This window comes from Oncorhynchus nerka, linkage group LG10 (genome assembly GCF_034236695.1).
Source record: "Oncorhynchus nerka isolate Pitt River linkage group LG10, Oner_Uvic_2.0, whole genome shotgun sequence".
Classification (NCBI taxonomy): Eukaryota; Metazoa; Chordata; class Actinopteri; order Salmoniformes; family Salmonidae; genus Oncorhynchus; species Oncorhynchus nerka.
Window position 1 is genome coordinate 72,672,636 of NC_088405.1, and position 26,212 is coordinate 72,698,847.

Consider the following 26,212-nt stretch of genomic DNA (forward strand, 5'->3'; position numbering starts at 1 on the left):
GATGACGTGTGAAGAAAGTGCCGGAAGCGTTCAGTTGTGCCAAAATGGCTTATCAGACTGTTCAACAGGAATATTTACAGATTCCTTTTGTGACTCGGGCATACACAACTGCCTGTGTCCTGACTACCGCTGCTGTGGTAAGATATTTTAATTTAATCTGAAACACGTTCTTGTTGGCAATGTAGATGGGGTAAGGGCTTGGCCGTGGATGTCAGTCTGCTAAGGTTAGCTGGTAGCTAACGCCGTCTCGTTGGCAAAACACTAGGAACCAAACGGGGAGGGACCTACCTGGATTTGTCCAATAGAAACTTTAGTTTTCGTTGCGAAATCAAACGTTTGATACCTGCTTGGACTAATGATTACATCCCAACAGTGTACGTCAATTAGCTACTGTAGACAGCTGGGTTAGTGTCGCCAAATTAACGTTCTTGTTTGGACTATAGTTAGGCTGTCACCGACCTTGATAGAATTGATCAAATTTGCAAGGGTCAGTAACTAGCGCAGGTCTCCAACCTTTATCTAGCATGAGTTATACTTTTAAAAAATGAAACACGTCGTGAGCTACTCATTTTATTTTCTATCTTTCAAAAGGCATATTGTTCTCTTCACTCCCCTGCAACTCTTCATGTCTTTAGTGTACAAGAGAAAGGAGTGCACTGTTTGTCAATATACCTGTTAAAATAATGGTTAATGAAACAACTATAATGGGGGCCCTATAAAATCTGTAATTGTTTTCCCCCATTCTGTTATACATTTTCCCAAATTGTTATCTTAGTTTTATTTGATCTGTTTTGAGATTTTTGAGGGGGGCTTCACTCTCAAAATTAGAATTGTTCATAGTGAAACAATGAGGGGGTTCGAATAAAATGAGCACATTTTTCATTTGAGTGTAATTACTCTTTAATTGCACATCTTGTGTGCTTTCAAATGTGCCAGTCTAGTGATTGTACTGCTTCTGCTCATTTCATGGCAAAGTTTGCAAATAATATATACAAATGATATACTTTCTCATCATAGACTAATGCCAGGTAAGCCTATTTTGCAGTTAACATTCAATTGAAGTTTTTTGTGAAAGTATTTCTGTCAACCCACCAGACTGTTATCCCGACCCGACAACTTGCTTCTAGTGCTGAACATTCCGTGTATTTTCTGTGAGGCGGATCATTTGGCTCTGTTCACATAAAGGAAACCTTCATTTGGCTCTGTTCACATAAAGGAAACCTTCATTTGGCTCCCAAACGGCTTAGTTCAGTAAATCTTAGAAGTTGTTATTTTTATTTAACTAGGAAAGTCAGTTAAGAACAAATTCTTATTTACAATGACAGCCTGCCCCGACCAATCCCGGACGACGCTGGGCCAATTGTGTGCCACCCTATGGGACTCTCAGTCACAGCCAGATGTGATACAGTCTGGATTCGAACCAGGGACTGTAGTGATGCCTCTTGCACTGAGATGCACTGCCTTAGACCACTGCACCACTTGGGAGCCCGATTGACCTAAAACCATGAACAAAAAAAAAAGTACATTCTAATTGAAAGCCTACAGTTGCCTACCATCGTCAGATTGTGGAATGTGAGTAAAAATACATTAGATGACCTGCAAAAAAAAGGACACAATTTAACACACTGAAAAAGTGACTGGACCAGAATGAGGCTCTCCTCACTACAATGCATTCGGGAACTATTAAGAACCTTAACTTTTTCCACATTTTGTTACGTTAGACTTATTCTAAAATGGGTTAAAAAAAAAAATTCTTCTCATCAGTCTACACACAATACCCCATAATGACATAGCAAAAACAGGTAAGCATATTAAAAATAAACAGAAATTGCATTTACATGGCCTCCCGAGTGGCACGGTGGTCTAAGGTACTGCATTGCAGTTTTAGCTGTGCCACTAGAGATTCTGGGTTCGAGTCCCGGTCGTGACCGGAAGACCCATGGGGCGGCGCACAATTGGCCCAGCCTCATCCGGGTTAGGGGAGGGTTTGGCCGGCAGGGATGTCCTTGTCCCATCGCGCACTAGAGACTCCTGTGGCGGGCCGGGTGCAGTGCACGCTGACATGGTCGCCAGGTGTACGGTGTTTCCTCCAACACATTGGTGCGGCTGGCTTCTGGGTTAAGCAGGCATTGTGTCAAGAAGCAGTGCGACTTGTCTGGGTTGTTTCGGCGGATGCACGGCTCTCTGCCTTTGCCTCTCACGAGTCCGTACGGGAGTTGCAGCGATTGGACGAGACTAACTACCAATTGGATACCACGAAAATGGGTAAAAATATATATACACACATACACAGTGAGGGGGAAAAAAGTATTTGATCCCCTGCTGATTTTGTACGTTTGCCCACTGACAAAAATGATCAGGTTAATGTTAGGTTTATTTGAACAGTGAGACAGAAAAACAAAAAAGCATGTCAAAAATGTTATAAATTGATTTGCATTTTAATGAGGGAAATAAGTATTTGACCCCCTTCAAATAAACCTACCATTAAAATTATAGACGGATAAAATTATAGACTGATTTCTTTGTCAGTGAGCAAACGTACAAAATCAGCAGGGGATCAAATAGTTTTCCCTCATATAACAGCCTTGAGTCTTCTTGGGTATGACGTTACAAGCTTGGCACACCTGTATTTGGGGAGTTTCCCCCACTCTTTGCAGATCCTCTTAAGGTTGGAAGGGAAGCATCGCTGCACAGCTGTTTTCAGGTCTCTCCAGAGATGTTAGATCGGGTTCAAGTCCGAGCTCTGGCTGGGCCAGTCAAGAACATTCAGAGACTGGTCCTGAAGGCACTCCTGCGTTGTCTTGGCTGTGTGCTTATGGTTGTTGTCCTGTTGGAAGATGAACCGTCGCTCCAGTCTGAGGTCCTGAGCGCTCTGGAGCAGGTTTTCATCAAGGATCTCTGTACTTTGTTCCGTTCATCTTTTCCTTGATGCTGACTAGTCTCCCAGTTCCTGCCACTGAAAAACATCCCCACAGCATGATGCTGCCACCACCATGCTTCACTGTAGGGATAGTGCCAGGTTTCCTCCAGACGTGACGCTTGGTATTCAGGCCACTGAGTTCAATCTTGGTTTCATCCGTTTCATTCATTCTCCTGGTCTGAGAGTCCTCCAAGAGGGCTTTTTACAGAGGAGTGGCTTCCGCCGGGCCACTCTAACATAAAGGCCTGATTTGGTGGAGTGCTGCAGAGAAGATTGTCCTTCTGGAAGGTTCTCCCATCTCCACAGAGGAACTCTGGAGCTCTTTCGGAGTGACCATTGGGTTCTTGGTCACCTCCCTGACCAGGGCCCTTCTCCACCGATTGCTCAGTTTGGCCAGGCGGCCAACTCTAGGACGAGTCTTGGTGGTTCCAAACTTCTTCCATTTCAGAACGATGGAGGCCACTGTGTTCTTGGGGACCTTCAATGCTGCAGTCATTTTTTGGTCCCCTTTCCCAGATCTGTGCCTCGACACAATCCTGTCTGAACTCTACGGGCAATTCCTTCAACCTCATGGCTTGGTTTTTGCTCTGAGATGTACTGTCAACTGTGGGACCTTTTTGTATAGACAGGTGAGTGCCTTTCCAAATCATGTCCAATCAATTCAATTTACCACAGGTGGACTCCAAGTTTTAAAAATCTTTCAAGGATCAATGGAAATGAGATACACCTGAGCTCAATTTCAATTTGTCTTTATGGGGAATTGTGTGTAGATTGAGGATTTTTTATTTAATCCATTTTAGAACGAGGCTTGTAACATGACTGTGGGGAAGGGTTCTGAATATTTCTGAATACACTGAACGTCCATGATCTTTTCTACATACTTTTATAGCTGGTTTTAAGTTAACACTGAAAGTGTTTTTCCATCTCCAATGTATTAACATAATTGTAAAAAAAATGCTATTGTTCTTTTACATTTTTTGGCCCGCCCAACGATTTCAGTGGCAGAAAAATCCCTGTTATTGCCTACCTTTTACCTAACTACCATTTTGTACGCCAGATATGTCTTTATTGTGCGTTACATGAAAGGTCTATACAAGGGCCCAAAAAAATCTTTAAATGGTTTGCCTGATTCAGTTTAATAGAAAAACGAAATTGGATATTCTAAGTCCACAACACTGCTTAAACCATGTCTGGAGGCCACTTTTGAAATTTCGGGGGGGGGGGGGGGGTGAATTTCATTTTGGATGTAGTTATTACCCTTTCAACTGAGCTGCACCGGGTTCGAAGCGCCATCATGGTTAGATTAAGACACTGGCGCAGGCGCAAGATATGGGTTTGAAAACGTTTAATTGAACAACGATTAAGACAATTGATTGGCTTACACTGCCATTCCAAAATGGCTGTGGTGTCTACTGCTAGCTGGCATGAGGATGAGATGGGCATTTTTCCAGATAAACTAGCAGTATTTCAATCTTCTCAATGTATCAGTTTGGATAAAGGTCAAATTTGGAGTACCGAGGCATATCCCATTGCTGCATCGAGGTATGTTTTCCGCCTTCTCCGTGGCGTTTTAATTTAACCATGATGGCGTTCTGACCCCAGTGCAGCTCAGTAGCGGCAGGGTAGCCCCGAGCTGACAAGGTACAAATCTGTCGTTCTGCCCCTGAACAGGCAGTTAACCCACTGTTCCTAGGCCGTCATTGAAAATAAGAATTTGTTCTTAACTGACTTGCCTGGTTAAATAAAGGTAAAATAAAATTTTAAAAGTATAAACAAACGTAACGAGTTGGAATTCGCTGGCCATTGTAAGTGCGAAGTATGCAAATCATATCATTCTACCAGGTAGGCATAGGCTACTTTGTAGTTAGCATTTAATTGAAGGTTTTTGGGAAAGCCTTTCCATCTCTACCAGAAGGTTATCATAGGCATCATCGCTAACAGCTACACGAAGTGTAGACATACAGTACGCGCGCACCACACACACAGACAAGGGCATTCCTGTGCCGAAAATACGAATCACCGATGCATATCAAATCAAGTTTTATTTGTCACAAGCCGAATTCAACATGAGTATACCTTACCGTGAAATGCTTACCACATGCCCTTAAACAATGACACTTTGTTCTTGTCTTATGATTAATTTGGGCAAGTTAATGCATTTTTTTACAAGTTCAATACGTGTAATTGATTTCCTACTAAATTCAATAGCAATTAAAAATACATATATTGTTGAATTCCGTTTTAATGTTTGGGTTCCGTGATTCTGTCCGCGTTCTCTGCAACAGATTCTATAGGGCCCTACTATACAAAACACCACCATAGATTTTTCAACTACCTTGTTCTTGGCAATTGACTTTTTCTTTATTCACGATTCCTCAAAAAAAGTGTCTTTAGAAATGTCAGTGTGCAGGTGAGTCTACAAAAATCTGAAAACCCAAGAGATATTAAATCCATGTTTTGAGAGATGCCTCTTGAATGTGTGTAGATATTTGTTTTGGACTCACTGTGTGGTGCGCTGTCATCTACTGGCAGCTAAAATTAAATAAAACTGTTCGCTGCTCTGGCCCCCAATGGTGGAACAAACTTCCTCACGACGCCAGGACAGCGGAGTCAATCACCACCTTCCGGAGACACCTGAAACCCCACCTCTTTCAGGAATACCTAGGATAGGATAAAGTAATCCTTCTCACCCCCCCCCCCCCCCCCCCCCCCCCTTAAAAGATTTAGATGCACTATTGTAAAGTGGCTGTTCCACTGGATGTCTTAAGGTGAACGCACCAATTTGTAAGTCGCTCTGGATAAGAGCGTCTGCTAAATGACTTAAATGTAAATGTAAAATAACGAGGGAACTCCTCACTCTGAAACTTGGATTGAATATCTTTGAGTTTTTGTAGAGCCACCTACAACTTGAGACTTTTCTAATATACTTTCTTAGTTCTAGATTCAGTAAAACATTTATCGGCGACTACGGGTTAGTAGAAAAATCTATGGCAGTTTTTGTATAGGGCTTTCCTGTAACAACAAGTACGGAAACATGGTTATCACATCAGGCGTACAAACTGGTAGCTACTTTTGACCTTAGTTAACCTCAGCATGCTAACCATAAAGTTGCAGTTTATTAACTGCTATTAAAAGGAATGTCAATAATTCCAAGATTGGTGGTTCATGGTTGACTTTACTTTGAATTTTCAGACGAGGTGTATAATTAGACCAGGTGAACTACTGATTGATGTTTTCTTTGCTCCCACCCTCAGCAATTAGAACTCATCACACCCTTCCAACTATACTTCAATCCTGATTTGATACTAAGGAATTATCAGGTGAGTACATGCATTCTTCTGCTGTTTAGCTACTGTATCAGGTATGATTTTTTTTGTTTAGAGTTTTAAATCTTAGGCCTTTTGTGTAAATGTAGCAGTTCTTCTTTTTACATTTTTTTTTTTTTTTTAACTATGAGATGCAAGGTTGACTGATTTCTCTGTTCTGTCTTGTAGGTATGGAGACTCATAACCAACTTTTTATTTTTCGGTCCAGTTGGCTTCAACTTCCTTTTCAATATGATTTTTTTGTATCCTTTTTCCGCTGCACATGTCTTGCTCTGAACATGTCTTGCTCTGAGTTTACTTGTGAAATTGATGTTTGCATATATTTTTTTCTTCCCCTTTGATTGGAAGCACTATGCTACTCATAAAATGTTTGTCTTGAACAAGACTAGCCGTGTTTCATCAATTTGTAATCATGATGTATCTGTCTAATTATAGGTTAAGTGTTTGCTTTGCACTTGCCAGATTTCCTTAACTGTTGGCTTCCAGGTACCGATACTGTCGTATGCTGGAGGAGGGCTCTTTCAGGGGCCGCACCGCTGACTTTGTCTTTATGTTCCTCTTTGGTGGCCTTTTGATGACTGTATCCTTGTTCTGTTACTGTCATGGTCTTAGTTGCTACTGCAGGAGTCGAGACAGGAGTCGAGTTCAATACCACATAGACTTCATTTATTTGTCACATTCTTAGCAAGCTTCTGATTGAGCTCTTACTTGGGCCTACTGTTGTACAATGCTGTATGTGTGTACATTAAATATCTACAGGTGCCCTTATGAGAAGCTCTTGAGAAACAGTCACACACCTTGCCCGCTGATTTCTTTTCAGCTGTGTTTAGGCTAGTTGTCATAATTATCATTAACTGGTTGGCTGCAGTTAATAGCAGTTAATAGCAGCATAACCTACGTAAAGAGAAAATCAACTAAAATAATACTGACTGTTTATGGACTGCAAAACACCCACTGTATGCCAATTCAATCCACCAATAACTTTTTTTTTCTCAGTAAGCACATAGATATTTGGCACCTTTGTGAGTCTGGTGTTCTTGGGCCAAGCCTTCACCATCATGCTGGTGTACGTGTGGAGCAGGCGCAACCCCAATGTTCGCATGAACTTCTTTGGTCTGCTGAACTTTCAGGCGCCCTTTCTCCCGTGGGTGCTCATGGGGTTCTCTCTGCTGCTGGGGAACTCTATCATTGTGGATTTACTAGGTACCAGTCACCCTAACCACCATGAATAATTTCTGTAATGCATCAACGTTATTAATGGCTTTAAGATCCAAAAGGGCATTGCCTTATTGACCATTGAGGAGTGGGACCGGTACGATACCAGTATTGCGATACTCGTAAGTATCGTGGCAAGGAAATAAAACACACAGTGGATTTAACTCCTTCAGGAAAACAGCCCTAATGTTGTCATCCAGAGTCACATTTATTTATTTCCCAAGCTATAGCACACTATTTTACATACAGCAGTTTTTTTTAAAGCACCAAAGAGTTTGATTTGCTTTGTCTTTTCATTTTTGCCATGGAAAGAATATCGCGATACTGATGTAGTCACATCCCTAGTGAATTAACTGGTCAATGTACTCCCTTCCCTAAGGTATCGCTGTGGGTCATGTCTACTTCTTTCTTGAGGATGTATTCCCAAACCAGCCAGGTGGTGGCAGATGGCTCAAGACTCCTTTTTTTCTGTAAGTTTGGCCATTTAGAAGTCTATGGTTCTAGTACAGTCCAGGAATTAATGTATTATTGTCTTACGTTTGAAACTGCAGTATTTAGGCCATGAGTCTGCTGAGAGATGGTAATGTTGCTGGAGAGACAGGGGGCATGTTAGAGTAAGCAATAGTTATTCTTATATGGATATTGCCAACATTAACAATGTTATAATAACCAATGTTTTGGCATGGTCTTAAGGTAAGCTGTCCTTGGAAAAGGCCATAAAAAATGGTTTGTTGATTGGTATGATGATTCTAGAAAAGGAAAGGCACATCAATAGTTAAAAGTAGAAATATACCATTCATTTATCAGATCAGCAATAGCGATGGGGGGAAAAAATTGCTAGGTACATGTCGCAATATTATTTGGATGATTATTTTGGATGATTGGATGATGAAGTATTGATACTTTCACTCCAAGTATTGATTTGTAATAAATCTTATTTTTAAATAGTGAGCCAACATTTTTTCAGCCCTTTTATTTCCATGACTGATCAAAACTAATTTCTCATGCTCTCTCTGCAGCAGACATGGTGAGCAAAATGTTTGGAATTTCAAAACACAACAAAATCACAGGATAGAATCGTGATACAAATTGTATTGGCACCTAAGTATCGTGATAATCTCATATCGTGAGGTCCATGGCAATTCCCAGCTCTTATGAGCAACATACAGTGCATTTGGAAAGTATTCAGACCCCTTGACGTTTTCCACATTTTCCACACAGCCTTATTCTGAAATTGATTAAATTGTTTTACTTCCTCATCAATCTACACACAATACCCTAAAATGACAAAGCAAAAACAGGTTTTTAGAAACTGAAATATCACATTTACGTAAGTATTCAGACCCTTTACGCAGTACTTTGTTGAAGCGTCTTTGACAGTGATTACAGCTTTGAGTCTCTTTGGGTATGACACTACAAGCTTGGCACACCTGTATTTGTGGAGTGTCTCCCATTCTTCTCTGCAGATCTTCTCAAGCTCTCTCAGGTTGGATGTGGAGCGACTCTGCACAGCTATTTTCGGGTCTCTCCAGAGATGTTCGATCGGGTTCAAGTCCGGGCTCTGGCTGGGCCACTCAATGACATTCAGACTTCTCCCGAGCCACTTCTGCTTGTCCTGTTGGAAGGTGAACCTTCATTCCATTCTGAGAACCTGCCCCAGAGTGCTCAGGACTTCAAGGCTTTTACTGTAATTTTCTCTGTCCTGACTGCTTTACCGTAGGGATGGTGCCAGATTTCCTCCAGACGTGACGCTTGGCTTCATCAGACCAGATAATCTTGTTTCTCATGGTCTGAGAGTCCTTTAGGTGCCTTTTGGCAAACTCCAAATGGGATGTCATATGCCTTTTACTGAGGAGTGTCTTCTGTCAGACCACTCTACCATAAAGGCCTGATTGGTGGAGTGCTGCAGAGATGATTGTCCTTCTGGGAGCTTCTCTGATCTCCACAGAGGAACTCTGGAACTCTGTCAGAGTGACCATTGGGTTCTTGGTCACCTTCCTGACCAGGGCCCTTCTCCACCGATTGCTCAGTTTGGCCGGGCGGCCAACTCTAGGACGACTCTTGGTGGTTCCAAACGTCTTCCATTTCAGAATGATGGAGGCCACTGTGTTCTTGGGGACCTTCAATGCTGCAGACATTTTTTGGTACCCTTTCCCAGATCTGTGCCTCGACACAATCCTGTCTGAGCTCTACGGACAATTCCTTCGACCTCATGGCTTGGTTTTTGCTCTAAGATGCACTGTCAACTGTGGGATCCTTTTGTATAGACAGGTGAGTGCCTTTCCAAATCATGTCCAATCAATTGAATTTACCACAGGTGGACTCCAAGTTGTAGAAACATCTCAAGGATGATCATTGGAAACGGGATGCACCTCGGCTCAATTTCGAATCTCATAGCAAAGGGTCTGAATACTTATGCAACTTATGTGACTTGTTAAGCAACATTTTACCCCTGTTTAGGCTTGCCATAAGGGTTTAATATTTATTGAATCAAGACATTTCAGCTGTTTATTTTTGGATAAATTAGCAAACATGTCTAAACTTCATAATTGTGGTATTTTGTGTAAAATTATGTATTTAATCAATTTTAGAATAAGAAACGTTTTTTGTGTGGAAAAAGTCAAGGGAGACCCCTTGATTTTTTCCCACATTTTGTCGCAGCCTGAATTTAAAATGGATGAAATTGAGATTTTGTGGCATTATGTTTTTAGAAATGTTTACAAATTAATAAAAAATGAAAAGCTGAAATGTCTTGTTATGTATTCAACCCTTTTATTATGGCAAGACTAAATACAGTTGTATGAAACAGTTTGGGCACCCCTGACAATTTCCATGATTTCCATTTATAAATAATTGGGTGTTTGGATCAGCAATTTCATGTTGATCTATCAAATAACTGATGGACACAGTAATATTTCAGTAGTGAAATGAGGTTTATTGGATTAACAGAAAGTGCAATATGCATCAAAACAAAATTAGACCGGTGCATAAATTGGGCACCCCAATAGAAAAATCACATTAATATTTAGTAGAGCCTCCTTTTGCTAAAATAACAGCCTCTAGACGCTTCCCATAGCCTCTAATGAGTGTCTGGATTCTGGATGAAGGTATTTTGGACCATTTCCTCCTTACAAAACATCTCCAGTTGAGTTCGGTTTGATGGTTGCCGAGCATTGACAGCCCGCTTCAAATCATCCCACAGATTCTCAATGATATTCAGATCTGGGGACTGGGATGGCCATTCCAGAACATTGTACTTGTTCATCTGCATAAATGCACGGGTAGATTTTTGAGCAGTGTTTTGGGTCGTTGTCTTGTTGAAATGTCCAGCCCCGCCGTAACTTCAACTTTGTGACTGATTCTTCAACATTATTCCCAAGAATCTGCTGATATTGAGTGGAATCCATGCGACCCTCAACTTTAACAAGATTCAGGGGTACTGGCACTGGCCACAGCCCCACAGCATGATGGAACCACCACCAAATTTGACTGTGGGTAGCAAGTGTTCTTTTGCCGCCATGCATAACGTCCTTTGTTATCACCAAATAACTAAATCTTTGTTTCATCAGTCCACAGCACCTTATTCCAAAATGAAGCTGGCTTGTCCAAATGTGCGTTTGCATACCTCAAGCGACTATGTTTGTGGCGTGTGTGCAGAAAAGGCTTCTTCCGCATCACTCTCCCATACAGCTTCTCCTTGTGCAAAGTGCGCTGAATTGTTGAACGATGCACAGTGACACCATCTGCAGCAAGATGATGTTGTCGGTCTTTGGAGGTGGTCTGTGGGCTGTTTGACCTTTCTCACCATCCTTCGCCTTTGCCTCCGATATTTTACTTGGCCTGCCACTTCTGGCCTTAACAAGAACTGTGCCTGTGGTCTTTCATTTCCTCACAGTGGACACTGACAGCTTAAATCTCTGCGATAGCTTTTTGTAGCCTTCCTCTAAACTATAATGTTGGACAATATTTGTTTTCAGGTCATTTGAGAGTTGTTTTGAGGCCCCCATGTTGCCACTCTTCAGAGGAGAGTCAAAGAGAACAACTTTCAATTGGCCACCTTAAATACCTTTTCTCATGATTGGATGCACTTGTCTATGAAGTTCAAGGCTTAATGAGCTCACCAAACCAATTGTGTGTTCCAATTAATCAGTGCTAAGTAGTTACGGGTATTCAAATCAACAGAATGACAAGGGTGCCCACATTTTTGCATAGCCTATTTTTCACATCTTGATTTAATTTCATACAACTTAATATTGCTACACTAAAAATCTTTGTCTGGACAATACCCCAGTACTCGGCTTTTATTAGAAAATGAATGGCATGCCACTGGTCATTTTCTGTGACGACAGAGTAAATTATTATGCAGCCTCAGGGGTGCCCAAACTTTTTCATACGACTAAGTTTAGGAGTGAAAATGTGCTTAAGTCACAAGTTGCATGGACTCACCGTGTGCAATAATGGTGTTTAACATGATTTGTAAATGAGTACCCCATCTCTGTACCCAACACATCAAATAAAATGAAATGCTTACTTACAAGCCTTTAACCAACAATGCAGTTCAAGAAAGAGTTAAGAAAAGATTTCCTAAATAAAGTAACACAATAACGAGGCTATATACAGGGGGTACTGGTACCGAATCAATGTGAGGGGGTACAGGTTAGTCAAGTTATTTTGTACATATAGGTAGGGGTAAAGTGACTGCATAGATGATAACCAGCGACTAGCAGCTGTGTAAAATCAAAGGGAGGGAGGGCATGTCAATGTAAATAGTCCGGGTGGCCATTTGATTAATTGTTCAGCAGTCATATGGCTTGGGGGTAGAAGCTGTTGAGGAGCCTTTTGGTCCTAGACTTGGCGCTCTGGTACTGCTTGCCATGCAATAGCATAGAGAACTGCCTATGACTTGGGAAACTGGAGTCTTTGACAACTTTTGGGCCTTCCTCTGACACTGCCTAGTATATAGGTCCTGGATTAGAGATCGACCGATTATGATTTTTCAACGCCGATACCGATTTATTGGAGGACCAGAAAAGCAAATTGGTTTAAATAATGCAAAAACAAAGTGTAGGAGAAGAAAGTAGAAGTGCAATATGTGCCATGTAAGAAAGCTAACGTTTCAGTTCCTTGCTCAGAACATGAGAACATATGAAAGCTGGTGGTTCCTTTTAATATGAGACTTCAATATTCCAAGGTAAGAAGTTTTAGGTTGCAGTTATTATAGGACTATTTGTCTCTATACCATTTGTATTTCATATACCTTTTGACTATTGGATGTTCTTATAGGCACTTTAGTATTGCCAGTGTAACAGTATAGATTCCGTCCCTCTCCTCGGTCCTACCTGGGCTCGAACCAGGAACACATCAACAGCCTACCTCGAAGCAGCGTTACCCATGCAGAGCAAGGGGAACAACAACTCCAAGTCTCAGAGCGAGTGACGTTTGAAACGCTATTAGTGCGCAACCCGCTAACTAGCTAGCCATTTCACATTGGTTACACGAGCCTAATCTCGGGAGTTGCTAGGCTTTAAGTCAAAAACAGCTGCTAGCAAACGCACGAAAGTGCTGTTTGAATGAATGCTTACGAGTCTGCTGGTGCCTACCATCGCTCAGTCAGATTGCTCTATCAAATCATGGACTTAATTATAACATAATAACACACAGAAATACGAGCCTTAGGTCATTAATATGGTAGAATCCGGAAACTATCATCTCGAAAACAAGACGTTTATTCTTTCAGTGAAATACGGAACTGTTCCATATTTTATCTAACAGGTGGCATCCATAAGTCTAAATATTCCTGTTACATTGCACAACCTTCAATGTTATGTCATAATTACGTAAAATTCTGGCAAATTAGGCGGCACAAACTGTTGCATGTACATTGACTCTGCGTGCAATGAACGCAAGAGAAGTGACACAATTTCACCTGGTTAATATTGCCTGCTAACCTGGATTTCTTTTAGCTAAATATGCAGGTTTAAAAATATATACTACTGTGTATTGATTTTAAGAAAGGCGATGATGTTTATGGTTAGGTACACATTGGAGCAACGATACGCACCACATCGATTATATGCAACGCAGGACACGCTAGATTAACTAGTAATATCATCAACCATGTGTAGTTAACTAGTGATTGATTGTTTTTTACAAGATACGTTTAATGCTAGCTAGCAACTTACCTTGGCTCAGTGCATTTGCATAACAGGCAGTCTCCTCGTGGAGTGCAATGTAATCAGGTGGTTCGAGCATTGGACTAGTTAACTGTAAGGTTGCAAGATTGAATCCCCCGAGCTGACAAGGCAGTTAACCCACCGTTCCTAGGCTGTCATTGAAAATAAGAATGTGTTCTTAACTTATTTGCCTAGCTAAATAAAGATTAAATAAACGTGTTTAAAAAAAATTAAAATCTGTGTCCAAAAATACAGATTTCCGATTGTTATGAAAAGTTGAAATCGGCCCTAATTAATCGGCCATTCCGTTTAATCAGTCGACCTCTATCCTGGATAGTAAGAATCTTGGCCCCAGTGATGTATTGGGCTGTACGCACTACCCTCTGTAGCTCCTTACGGTCAGATGCCGAGCAGTTGCCATACCAGGCGGTGCTGCAACCAGTCAGGATGCTCTTGATGGTGCTGCTAGGTGTAGAACCTTTTGAGGATCTGGGGACCCATGCCAAATCTCCTGAGGGTGGAAAAGGTGTTGTCATGCCTTCTTCACGACTGTCTTGGTGTGTTTGGACCATGATAGTTTGGTGATGTGGACACCAAGGAACTGAACTCTCAACCCGCTCCACTACAGCTTCGACGATGTTAATGGGGGCCTGTTTGGCCCACCTTTTCCTGTCGTCCACGATCAGTTCCCTTTGTCTTGCTCACATTGAGGGAGAGGTTGTTGTCCCGACACCACACTGCCAGGTCTCTGACGACCTCCCTGTAGGCTGTCTAAATTTGTTGGTGATCAGGCCCACCACTGTTGTCATCAGCAAACTTAATGATGGTGTTGGAGTCATGCTTGGCCACGCAGTCGTGGGTGAACAAGGAGTACAGGAGGGGACTAAGCACACACCCCTGAGGGGGCCCCAGTGTTGAGGATCAGCGTAGCAGATGTGTTGTTTCCTACCCTTACCACCTGGGGGCAGCCCGTCCGGAGTCCAGGATCTAGTTGCAGAGGGAGGTGTTTAGTCCCAGGATCCTTAGCTTAGTGATGAGCTTTGAGGATACTATGTTGTTCAACGCTGAGCTGTAGTCAATGAACAGCATTCTCTCACATAGGTGTTCCTTTTGTCCAGGTGGGAAAGGGCAGTGTGGAATGTTTTACTCACATCGGCTACGGAGCGCGTGATCACACAAACCAACTCTCTTTCCACCCATGCATTTGCAGGGTCGTTGCGCCATCACCTCGGCTGTTTTACACCTAGGCCTATATCATTAGGATCAAGAATTTAAAAGGTAGCATAAATAGCTTATATAATATACCTTTCTCTCGCTTAGAGAAGTGCTTCTATACATTTTAATCACTTTCTCCCAGGGTCAACCAGCCCACGACACACTAGACAACCCTGTGACAACACCTACCTAATCCATCCATTTTCCGGTGTGTATTGGAAGAATAATCATCCTTTTACATTTTTTATATTGAGATTAATTTTTTTAAATGTAAAAGGTTAATAACAGCAATTATTTTAGGATCATATAGGCCTGTTCCAATAGAGAACCTAGGCAGGTATTTAATTATATAATTGTTTATCCTAGCCCCATAAAACTTAGATTTATCTTAAAAGGTCATCGTTCCGATTCACATCGGCGAACAAGGGCCGCACTCTAACAGCTTTTAAGTCATAATATACCCGACCTCTACAATTAGGCTATCATATTAAAATAAAAAACAACCGTGGTATTTATAGTGTACAATCTTCAAATTAAATAAAGAAAAAATCATAAAGAAAAAAGGTCAGCCTTACCTATCTTCTCCTTCCCCTAAATCAAAACATGATATTACGTCCATATAGTCCAAAGTTCCATGTTGCCTAAAAAGCATACATTCATCATACCCATTCTGCATTACCATAAGTCTAACCTCTACCATAAGTCTGACGACATGAATATAAAATGTAAAAGTTGTTAATGCAACAAAACAAAGTACAAAACAATGTTTTTTGTAAAAAACAAATGGATCCATATTTGTAGTGCGGTGCACATTATATATATATATTCAAATTGATTTATATAGCCCTTCGTACATCAGCTGATATCTCAAAGTACTGTACAGAAACCCAGCCTAAAACCCCAAATAGCAAGCAATGCAGGTGTTGAAGCACGTTGGCTAGGAAAAACTCCCTAGAAAGGCCAAAACCTAGGAAGAAACCTAGAGGAACCAGGCTATGAGGGGTGGCCAGTCCTCTTCTGGCTGTGCCAGGTGGATATTATAACAGAACATGGCCAAGATGTTGAAATGTTCATAAATGACCAGCATGGTCAAATAATAGGTCTGGGACAGGTAGCACGTCCGGTGAACAGGTCAGGATTCCATAGCCGCAGGCAGAACAGTTGAAACTGGAGCAGCAGCACGGCCAGGTGGACTGGGGACAGCAAGGAGTCATCATGCCAGGTAGTCCTGAGGCATGCTCATAGGGCTCCGGTCGTCCGAGAAAGAGAGAATTAGAGAGGGCATACTTAAATTCACACAGGACACCGGATAAGACAGGAGAAGTACTCCAGATATAACAAACTGACCCTAGCCCCCCGACACATAAACTACTGCAGCATAAATACTGGAGGCTGAGACAGGAGGGGTCTGGAGACACTGTGGCCCCATCCGATGATACCCCCGGACAGGGCCAAACAGGAAGGATTACCCCACCCACTTTGCCAAAGCACAGCCCCCACACCACTAGAGGGATATCTTCAACCACCAACTTACCATCCTGAGACAAGGCCGAGTATAGCCCACAAAGATCTCCACCACAGCACAACACAAGGGGGGGTGCCAACCCAAACAGGAAGATCACATCAGTGACTCAACCCACTCAAGTGACGTACCCCTCCTAGGGACGGCATGAAAGAGCACCAGCAAGCCAGTGACTCAGCCCCTGTAATAGGGTTAGAGGCAGAGAATCCCAGTGGAAATAGGGGAACCGGCCAGGCAGAGGCAGCAAGGGCGGTTCGTTGCTCCAGAGCCTTTCCATTCACCTTCACACTCCTGGGCCAGACTACACTCAATCATATGACTCACTGAAGAGATTAATCTTCAGTAAATACTTAAAGGTTGAGACCGAGTTTGCGTCTCTCACATGGGTAGGCAGACCATTCCATAAAAATGGAGCTCTATAGGAGAAAGCCCTGCCTCGAGCAATTCTAGGGACAATTAGGAGCCCTGCGTCTTGTGACCGTAGCGTACGTGTAGTTATGTACGGCAGGACCAAATCAGAGAGATAGGTAGGAGCAAGCCCATGTAATGCTTTGTAGGTTAGCAGTAAAACCTTGAAATCAGCCCTTGCTTTGACAGGAAGCCAGTGTAGAGAGGCTAGCACTGGAGTAATATGATCAAATATTTTGGTTCTAGTCAGGATTCTAGCAGCCGTATTTAGCACTAACTGAAGTTTATTTAGTGCTTTATCCGGGTAGCCGGAAAGTAGAGCATTGCAGTAGTCTAACCTAGAAGTGACAAAAGCATGGATTAATTTTTCTGCATCATTTTTGGACAAAGTTTCTGATTTTTGTTACGTAGATGGAAAAAAGCTGTCCTTGAAACAGTCTTGATATGTTCGTCAAAAGAGATCAGGGTCCAGAGTAACGCAGAGGTCCTTCAGTTTTATTTGAGACGACTGTACAACCATTAAGATTAATTGTCAGATTCAACAGAAGATCTCTTTGGGACCTAGAACAAGCGTCTCTGTTTTGTCAGAGTTTAAAAGTAGAACGTTTGCAGCCATCCACTTCCTTATGTCTGAAACACAGGCTTCTAGCGAGGGCAATTTTGGGGCTTCACCATGTTTCATTGAAATGTACAGCTGTGTGTCATCCGCAAAGCAGTGGAAGTTAACATTATGTTTTTGAATGACATCCCCAAGAGGTCAAATATATAGTGAAAACAATAGTGGTCCTAAAACGGAACCTTGAGGAACACCGACATTTACAGTTGATTTGTCAGAGGACAAACCATCCACAGAGGCAAACGGATATCTTTCCGACGGATAAGCTCTAAACCAGGCCAGAACTTGTCCGTGTAGACCAATTTGGGTTTCCAATCTCTCCAAAAGAATGTGGTGATCGATGGTATCAAAAGCAGCACTAAGGTCTAGGAGCACGAGGACAGATGCAGAGCCTAGGTCTGATGCCAATAAAAGGTAATTTACTACCTTCACAAGTGCAGTCTCAGTGCTATGATGGGGTCTAAAACGAGACTGACGCATTTAGCATATACATTGTTTGTCTTAAGGAAGACAGTGAGTTGCTGTGCAACAGCCTTTTCTAAAATTGAGAGGAATGGAAGATTTGATATAGGCCGATTTAGTTTTTTAAAATTTTCTGGGTCAAGGTTTGGCTTTTTCAAGAGAGGCTTTATTACTGCCACTTTTAGTACACATCCGGTGAATAGAGAGCCGTTTATTATGTTCAACATAGGAGGGCCAAGTACAGGAAGCAGCTCTTTCAGTAGTTTAGTTGGAATAGGGTCCAGTATGCAGCTTGACAGTTTAGAGGCCATGATTATTTTCATCATTCTGTCGAGATATAGTCCTAAAACACTTGAGTGTCTCTCTTGATCCTAGGTCCTGGCAGAGTTTGCATACTCGGGACAACTGAGCTTTGATGGAATACGCAGATTTAAAGAGGAGTCCGTAATTTTCTTTCTAATAAACATGATCTTTTCCTCAAAGAAGTTAATGAATTTACTACTGCTGAAGTGAATGCCATCCTCACTTGGGGAATGCTGCTTTTTAGTTAGCTTTGCTACAGTATCAAAAATAAATTTCGGATTGTTCTTATTTTCCTCAATTAAGTTGGAAAATAGGATGATGGAGTAGCAGTAAGGGCTCTTCGATACTGCACGGTACTGTCTTTCCAAGCTAGTCGGAAGACTTCCAGTTTGGTGTGGCGCCATTTCCGTTCCAATTTTCTGGAGCTTGCTGCAGAGCTTGGGTTTTTTCTGTATACCAGGGAGCTAATTTCTTATGAAAAATGTTTTTAGGGGTGCAACTGCATCTAGGTTATTGCGCAAGGTTAAATTGAGTTCCTCAGTTAGGTGGTTAACTGATTTTTGTCCTCTGACGTCCTTGGGTAGGCATTGGGAGTCTGGAAGGGCATCAAGGAATCTTTGTTGTCTGTGAATTTAAAGCACGACTTTTGATGCTCCTTGGTCGGGGTCTGAGCAGATTATTTGTTGCAATTGCAAACGTAATAAAATGGTGGTCCGATAGTCCAGGATTATGAGGAGAAACATTAAGATCCACAACATTTATTCCATGGGACAAAACTGGGTCCAGAGTATGACTGTGACAGTGAGTAGGTCCAGAGACCTGTTGGACAAAACCCACTGAGTCGATGATGGCTCCGAAAGCCTTTTGGAGTGGGTCTGTGGACTTTTCCATGTGAATATTAAAGTCACCAAAAAATAGAATATTATCTGCTATGACTACAAGGTCCGATAAGAATTCAGGGAACTCAATGAGGAACGCTGTATATGGCCCAGGAGGCCTGTATAAACAGTAGCTATAAAAGTGATTGAGTAGGCTACATAGATTTCATGACTAGAAGCTCAAAAAACAAAAACGTCTTTTTTTTTTTTTTTGTAAATTGAAATTTGCTATCGTAAATATACCTCCGCCTTTGCAGGATGCACGGGGGATATGGTCACTAGTGTAACCAGGAAGTGAAGCCTCATTTAACACAGTAAATTCATCAGGCTTAAGCCATGTTTCAGTCAGGCCAATCACATCAAGATCATTGATTAGTTAATTGACTATAATTGCCTTTGAAGTAAGGGATATAACATTAAGTAGCCCTATTTTGAGATGTGAGGTATCACGATCTCTTTCAATAATGACAGGAATGGAGGAGGTCTTTATCCTAGTGAGATTGCTAAGGCGAACACCGCCATGTTTAGTTTTGCCCAACCCAGGTCGAGGCACAGACACGGTCTCAATGGGGATAGCTGAGCTGACTACACTGACTGTGCTAGTGGCAGACTCCACTAAGCTGGCAGGCTGGCTAACAGCCTGCTGCCTGGCTTGCATCCTATTTCATTGTGGAGCTAGAGGAGTTAGAGCCCTGTCTATGTTGGTAGATAAGATGAGAGCACCCCTCCAGCTAGGATGGAGTCCGTCACTCCTCAGCAGGTCAGGCTTGGTCCTGTTTGTGGGTGAGTCCCAGAGAGGGCCAATTATCTACAAAATCTATCTTTTGGGAGGGGCAGAAAACGGTTTTCATCCAGTGATTGAGTTGAGACACTGTTGTAGAGCTCATCATTCCCCCTAACTGGGAGGGGGCCAGAGACAATTACTTGATGCCGACACATCTTTCTAGCTGATTTACACGCTGAAGCTATGTTGCGCTTGGTGACCTCTGACCTCTGTTTCATCCTAACATCGTTGGTGCCGACGTGGACAACAATATCTCTCTACACTCGCCAGTTTTAGCTTTAGCCAGCACCATCTTCAGATTAGCCTTAACGTCGGTAGCCCTGCCCCCTGGTAAACAGTGTATGTTCGCTGGATGATTCGTTTTAAGTCTAATACTGTGGGTAATGGAGTCGCCAATGACTAGGGTTTTCAATTTGTGAGAGCTAATGGTGGGAAGCTTCGGCGTCTCAGACCCCGTAACGGGAGGAGTAGAGACAAGAGAAGGCTCGGCCTCAGACTCCGACTTGCTGCTTAATGGGGAAAACCGGTTGAAAGTTTCTGTCGGCTGAATGAGCGACACCGGTTGAGCATTCCTACAGCATTTCCCTCCACAAACCACGAGAATGTTGTCCGGCTGCGGGGACCATGCAAGTGGATTTATACTAACGCTACTATCTGTACTTACTGGTGGCACAGACGCTGTTTCAGCCTTTCCTACACTGCCTAACGATTGCGTCTGAAGCTGGGCTTGCAACACAGCTATCTTTGCCGTAGGCGATCGTTCTCCTGTATATTGTGAGTACAGCGACTGCAATTAGAAGGCATCATGTTAATGTTACTACTTAGCTTCGGCTGTTGGAGGTCCTGACGAACCATGTCCAGATAAAGCGTCCGGAGTGAAAAAGTTCAATTTAAAAAAGTTGAGTGAGGGAAAAACTTTACGTTTTTACTTTTTAATTACCGTTTATATTTTTGGTTATCAGGTAGCAAAGTAAGGTTGGCAACAAAACGCACAGCAACACGTAAACAAGTCTGCAAGTTGTGACCGGAAATGGCGTCAGCAATGCAGCAGCAATATATTGGGGACTACTTCAACAGGAGGTAGCTATCACTCACCGCCACGTTGTAATCTTCTAGTCCTTGAACATTTGGTTGTTTACATATAATTTATCAACCACTAGATGAACGTTCTGTTACTCTGCTCGGAGCCTTTTGAAAGTGGGGTACAGGGCACGTCGTCTCTCCACTATTTCATGAGGAAATTGTTAATTAATAGAGAATGGGGTGTTCAATTCCCTACCCTGTTGTAACAAGGCAATTTTCATTTTGTAGTGGGTTAGCATAACTACGATCGGACGGGGCCATCCCTCTGCTCTGCCACCGAAACGGTGAGCTCTTTGAAAATCAATTGTTTCCACATGTTCGTCTGACATCTTGATTACGTTTCATGAACACCTTGACTTGTTCCCTCTGTTGACTGATAGTTTTTGTTCTCCTTTATTCCCATTTATAACATTTTTCATAATTATGCACGTTAGATATAGTAATTCAGCTTTCATTGTTTTATTATACCGTAGCCTCTCTGAAGTGTCTTTAAGGGAGTCCACGGTAGTTTTCAATATCTTATTTTCAACTCGTATTTCTCCCATTTTATTCCTGTAATCCATTCCTGTTTTTGAGGCCTCAACCTCCCCCAGTACCCCAGGCAATAGATCCAGTTTAACTGCTCGCTCATGCTTGTAAGTAATGCTCTATCTTCTGGAGACCGTTATAAAAACGTCCCCTCCAATGTTAAATTTAGAATTTTAGACTGCGGCTTCCTTCCGGTTTCGCTCGCAAAACTCGAGGAAAGGTCTTCCCTTGTTCGCTTCGATGTATCTTTTTAAAAAAATTCTGATCAATAAATGGTTCCAGATTCTCTATATTATCCATAATGTTTGTTTTGTAGTTATCAGCTAATCATTTTTTGTGTGATTAATTCATGAAACAAGCTGTACTAGTTTACCACGCTGCCACGTTATCAACACCTGTTTTAGTACTTAAGCTTCCCCTCCTACCCGACAGTCTCCAGATTTCCATCTAACTAAAGGCAATTTTAAAGTAAAGTATCATCTAACTTGGCATTTCAGTGGTGGTGCGCATAACAACAAGGAGACATGCACTTAAATCCCATACATTAATCTGGAAATATAAACAACTTTATTCTCAATGTATTTTGTTTATTCTCAAAATATTGCCACTTTATTCACCAAAAGTTATTTACTTTTCTCGAAATATTGACACTTTTTTAAAAGTACTATCATGCAAAAAATAATCCAAGTACCACCACCCATGCTGTTTACAATTCAAGCCATTGTGTAATGTCACTTTGTTATGCAATAAAATTTGGAAAAAGTCCACGGGTGTGAATACTTTCTGAAGGTACTGTATTATTAAAAGTATCTTAAGCATATTGTACCTCGTTTTGGTTTGTGCATATATAACCTGTCTGTTATTTTGTCTCTACCACAGTAAGATGCTGTTTGACACTCCAGAAGAAGATGCCAACTATAACCCCCTTCCCGAGGAGCGTCCAGGGGGGTTCGCATGGGGAGAGGGACAGCGCCTCGGGGGTTAACCTAGCCCCCCACCACAGGATCACTTTATTATGGACATTCCCTTAGCGAGACAGAGGGACAAACTTGGTCTTTTTTTCTTGACTTATTTCTCTAGTTCTGAATGGAGAACGCCAGTATCCAACCAGAGCTTTTCTGAGATTGGTGTGTGGCTTACATCTCCCTCAAACTATTCTATAAGCCAGACTGTCACTTTAAGACCACATGAGGACATAACAACAGCAAGGGACTTTTGATGGGGAACCTTTGGCTGTGTTGAGGTTTGGCTTTATCTCTGGGGGAATATTGTCAATATGGGAAACTGAGGCAAAAATCTGAATTAATTCAGATCAGTTTTTTTTTTTCCATTTTACTTCAATAAATATATATAATTAACGTGTGGCATATATTGCTGGATATATTTTCTTTGTCAGTTTTTTGTAAGGTGTTCCATATTTGATTTAATTCATTGTGATTTCAGTCCCAAAAGAGTGCTTGGATGCACTAGGCATCAACAATGTGAACTCTTGCATAACTTACATATTGAATAAAAGCACACATTTTGTTTATTGCAACTGTAGAAACAATTATTACTGTAACTGCAAACAAATCAAACTGCATACATTGCTTACCCTCCTCTGGTAGAAGACATTGCAGTGTATGGAAGGTTTCAGAACTTTAGTTCAAAGGGGCAATCTGCAATTGGTACACCCATTTTGGACTTTATATTCTAATTGATTCTTAAAGAATATAACTTGTAAATCCCTCATGAGCATAGTTCAACTGTCAGAACCTAAAATATAGATTGTGTACATTTTATACTCTATGGTCAATATTCATATTGAAACTACACAGCTTCTCTTTTTTTCTATACCTTCTAACTACAGCACAATAAGAGTTTCAATTACAATGTATACCCTGAAACACAACTAAATTGTGTTGAATTCTTGGTTGTAAAAAGTACACATTGTAACGAGATCTTCTTGGTAAATACCAGGCAGCTATACCAGTTGGCAGAGGACTGAAGTAAAGCATTACAAATAAATAAATTAGTAAACATTAAAGCTGTATCAGATGAGGATAGTTGTACAGAACATCTATTTTGGTCTAGCAGGAGTATACATTATGTGCCACCACAGTGTCTTTTTAAAATAGGCTCTGTTGCCTCTGGCCTTATCCCACATCATCATAGTCCTCCTCACTCTGACAGTCTGCTCCGATGTCATCGTAATCCTCTGAGATGCTGTCATGACACACGTCCTGACACACCTCTGTCTCTGTGTGATGGTACGGCGGAGGAGGGGCCTCGTTATCTACTTTCACATTGTAGGGTAGCTCTGCAAGGTTCTCACAGTTTTTGATCTCTGGAAAGCAAAGACACATTGACAGTTGAAGCTGCCCAAAATATGTTTTCTTATTGTGGGCTTAAAGGTTCCTATTGTGAATGTTATACGCAACAGCTTTATCCTTGTGTAATATTACTCACATTGTGTGCTCATGATTGCATTTCAATGCTCATCCCATGAAACCTGATGCTTACCGGGATAAGATGTGAGAAACTGTGTCCTGGGTGGTAAAGGAGTCAAATCATCCTTCTGATCTTTGGGATGATATTTGCTGCTCCTGGATAAGGGAGAAACCCAAGAAATTAGGTGTCCACCTTGGAAAATGCTTTTGACAAGCCCCCTCTCACGTCCCCGGACTACTGAAAATCACTAAAACAAATGGCCCTATATTGTTGATTAAACGGTTTGAGGGGAATACAGGACCAAAATGGTGGTTTTGTGTTAATGAATGATGAGTCAACAAAATCACTCTATAAATATCCATTGAAATGTTAAGTTACATCAACTGAATAGTGCAAGACACTTACTGGGCATAATACTCAGGCATTGTGTGACTTGGCAAATTTGTATTGTATTGTTCAGCAGCTGTAAAAAAAGATGATAGTTGTTGAGACAATGTGCACAGACTTTGAAAAAGATAGTTCATATCAACAGTGTCTAGTATAGTCTCTGTTGCCTCTGGCCTTATCCCACATCATCATAGTCCTCCTCACTCTGACAGTCTGCTCCGATGTCATCATAGTCCTCTGAAATGCTGTCACGACACACGTCCTGACACACCTCTGTCTCTGTGTGATGGTACGGCGGAGGAGGGGCCTCGTTATCTACTTTCACATTGTAGGGTAGCTCTGCAAGGTTCTCATAGCTTTCGATCTCTGGAGAGCAGACACACACATTAACCATTGAAGCTGACATTGAACACCCAAAGGGTGTTTTCTTACTGTGGGCTTAAAGGTTCCTATTGTGAATGTTATAACACAACAGCTTTATCCTTGTGTAATATTACTCTCATTGTGTGCTTATGATTGCATTTCAATGCTCATCCCATGAAACCTGATGCTCACCGGAGTAGGCTGTGAGAAACTGTGTCCTGGGTGGTAAAGGAGGCAAATCATTCTCCAGATCTTTGGGGTGATATTTGCTGCTCCTGGATAAGGGAGAAACCCAAGAAATTAGGTGTCCACCTTGGAAAATGCTTTTTACAAGCCCCATCTCACGTCCCCGGACTACTGAGAATTCCTAAAACAACTGGCCATATATTGATTTAAAGGTTTGAGGGGAATTAAGGACCAAAGGTATGGTTTTAATTGTGTTAATGAACAACAAAACCAATCTCTATATAATGTCAATAAAATGTAGGTTACATTTTCATCAGCTGAAAATGGAATAGTGCAAGAGACTTACTGGGCATAAGACTCAGGGATTGTGTGACTTGGCCTATTTGTATTGTATTGTTCAGCAGCTGTAAAAAATATGATAGTTGTTGAGACAATGCATAGACTTTTAAATAGACTGTTCATATAAGTAGTGATGAAAATGGACCTGGAATGCTAACAATAGTGCTTTTAGTGATGTACACTGAACAAAAATATAAACCCAACATGCAACAATTTCAAGATTTTTATGAGTTACAGTTCATGTAAGGAAATTAGTCGATTGCAATAAATTGATTAGGCCCTAATCTATGGCTTTCACATGACGGGGAATACTGGTATGCATATGTTGGTCACAGATACCTTAAAGAAAAGGTAGCGGCATGGATCAGAAAACCAGTCAGTATCTGGTGTGACCACCATTTGCCTCAAGCAGCATGACACATCTCCTTCACATAGAGTTGATCAGGCTGTTGATTGTGGCCTGTGGAATGTTGTCCCACTCCTCTTCAATGGATGTGCGAAGTTGCTGGATATTGGCATAAACTGGAACACGCAGTTGTGCGTGTCGATCCAGAGCATCCCAAACATGCTCAATTAGTGACATGTCTAGTGAGTATGCAGTCCATAGAAGAACTTGGACATTTTCAGCTTCCAGGAATTGTGTACAGATCCTTGCTACATGGGGCTGTGCATTATCATGCTGAAACATGAGTTGATGGCGGTGGATGAGTGGCATGACAATGGGTCTTATCACGATATCTCTGTGCATTCAAATTGTCATCGATAAAATGCAGTTGTGTTCGTTGTTTGTAGCTTATGCCTGCCCATACCATAACCCCACTCCCACCATGGGGAACTTTGTTCACAAAGTTGACATCAGCAAACTCCTCACCCACATGATGCCAGACACGCTGTCTGCCATTGGCCTGGTACAGCTGAAACAGGGATTCATCCATGGCCATCGAAGGTGAGCATTTGCCCACTGTAGTTGGTTACAACACCGAACTGCAGTCAGGTCAAGACCCTGAAGAGGATGACAAGCGCGCAGATGAGCTTCCCTGAGAGGGTTTCTGACAGTCTGACAGTCAGAAATTC

The 26,212-nt window shown here is 41.8% G+C and overlaps 2 protein-coding genes across 3 annotated transcripts in view; one reads left to right on the forward strand and one right to left on the reverse strand.

The window, feature by feature from the left end:
• Positions 1 to 22,812, forward strand: LOC115105704 (derlin-2-like). Of its 2 annotated transcripts, none has more exons than XM_029628009.2 (7): positions 1 to 137; positions 6,175 to 6,240; positions 6,415 to 6,488; positions 6,733 to 6,826; positions 7,254 to 7,449; positions 7,841 to 7,931; positions 22,313 to 22,812. In XM_029628009.2, the coding sequence occupies exons 1-7, from the start codon at positions 45 to 47 to the stop codon at positions 22,416 to 22,418; spliced, it is 720 nt and encodes a 239-aa protein (XP_029483869.1). In that variant the 5' UTR covers positions 1 to 44; the 3' UTR covers positions 22,419 to 22,812. The 2 variants fall into 2 exon arrangements, with proteins under 2 accessions (XP_029483869.1, XP_064879799.1); XM_065023727.1 differs by lacking the exon at positions 1 to 137 and adding an exon at positions 3,275 to 3,549.
• LOC115105703 (uncharacterized) overlaps positions 22,313 to 26,212 on the reverse strand; it is a 6,998-nt gene continuing 3,098 nt past the window's right edge. Inside the window, exons 3-8 of the mRNA XM_029628007.2 lie at positions 25,146 to 25,203; positions 24,806 to 24,888; positions 24,455 to 24,616; positions 24,269 to 24,326; positions 23,936 to 24,018; positions 22,313 to 23,759 (exon numbers count right to left, since the gene is read on the reverse strand). Of these exons, the coding sequence (XP_029483867.1) occupies positions 23,569 to 23,759; positions 23,936 to 24,018; positions 24,269 to 24,326; positions 24,455 to 24,616; positions 24,806 to 24,888; positions 25,146 to 25,203 (635 nt within the window). The 3' untranslated portion in view covers positions 22,313 to 23,568. The remainder of the gene's footprint in view (positions 23,760 to 23,935; positions 24,019 to 24,268; positions 24,327 to 24,454; positions 24,617 to 24,805; positions 24,889 to 25,145; positions 25,204 to 26,212) is intronic.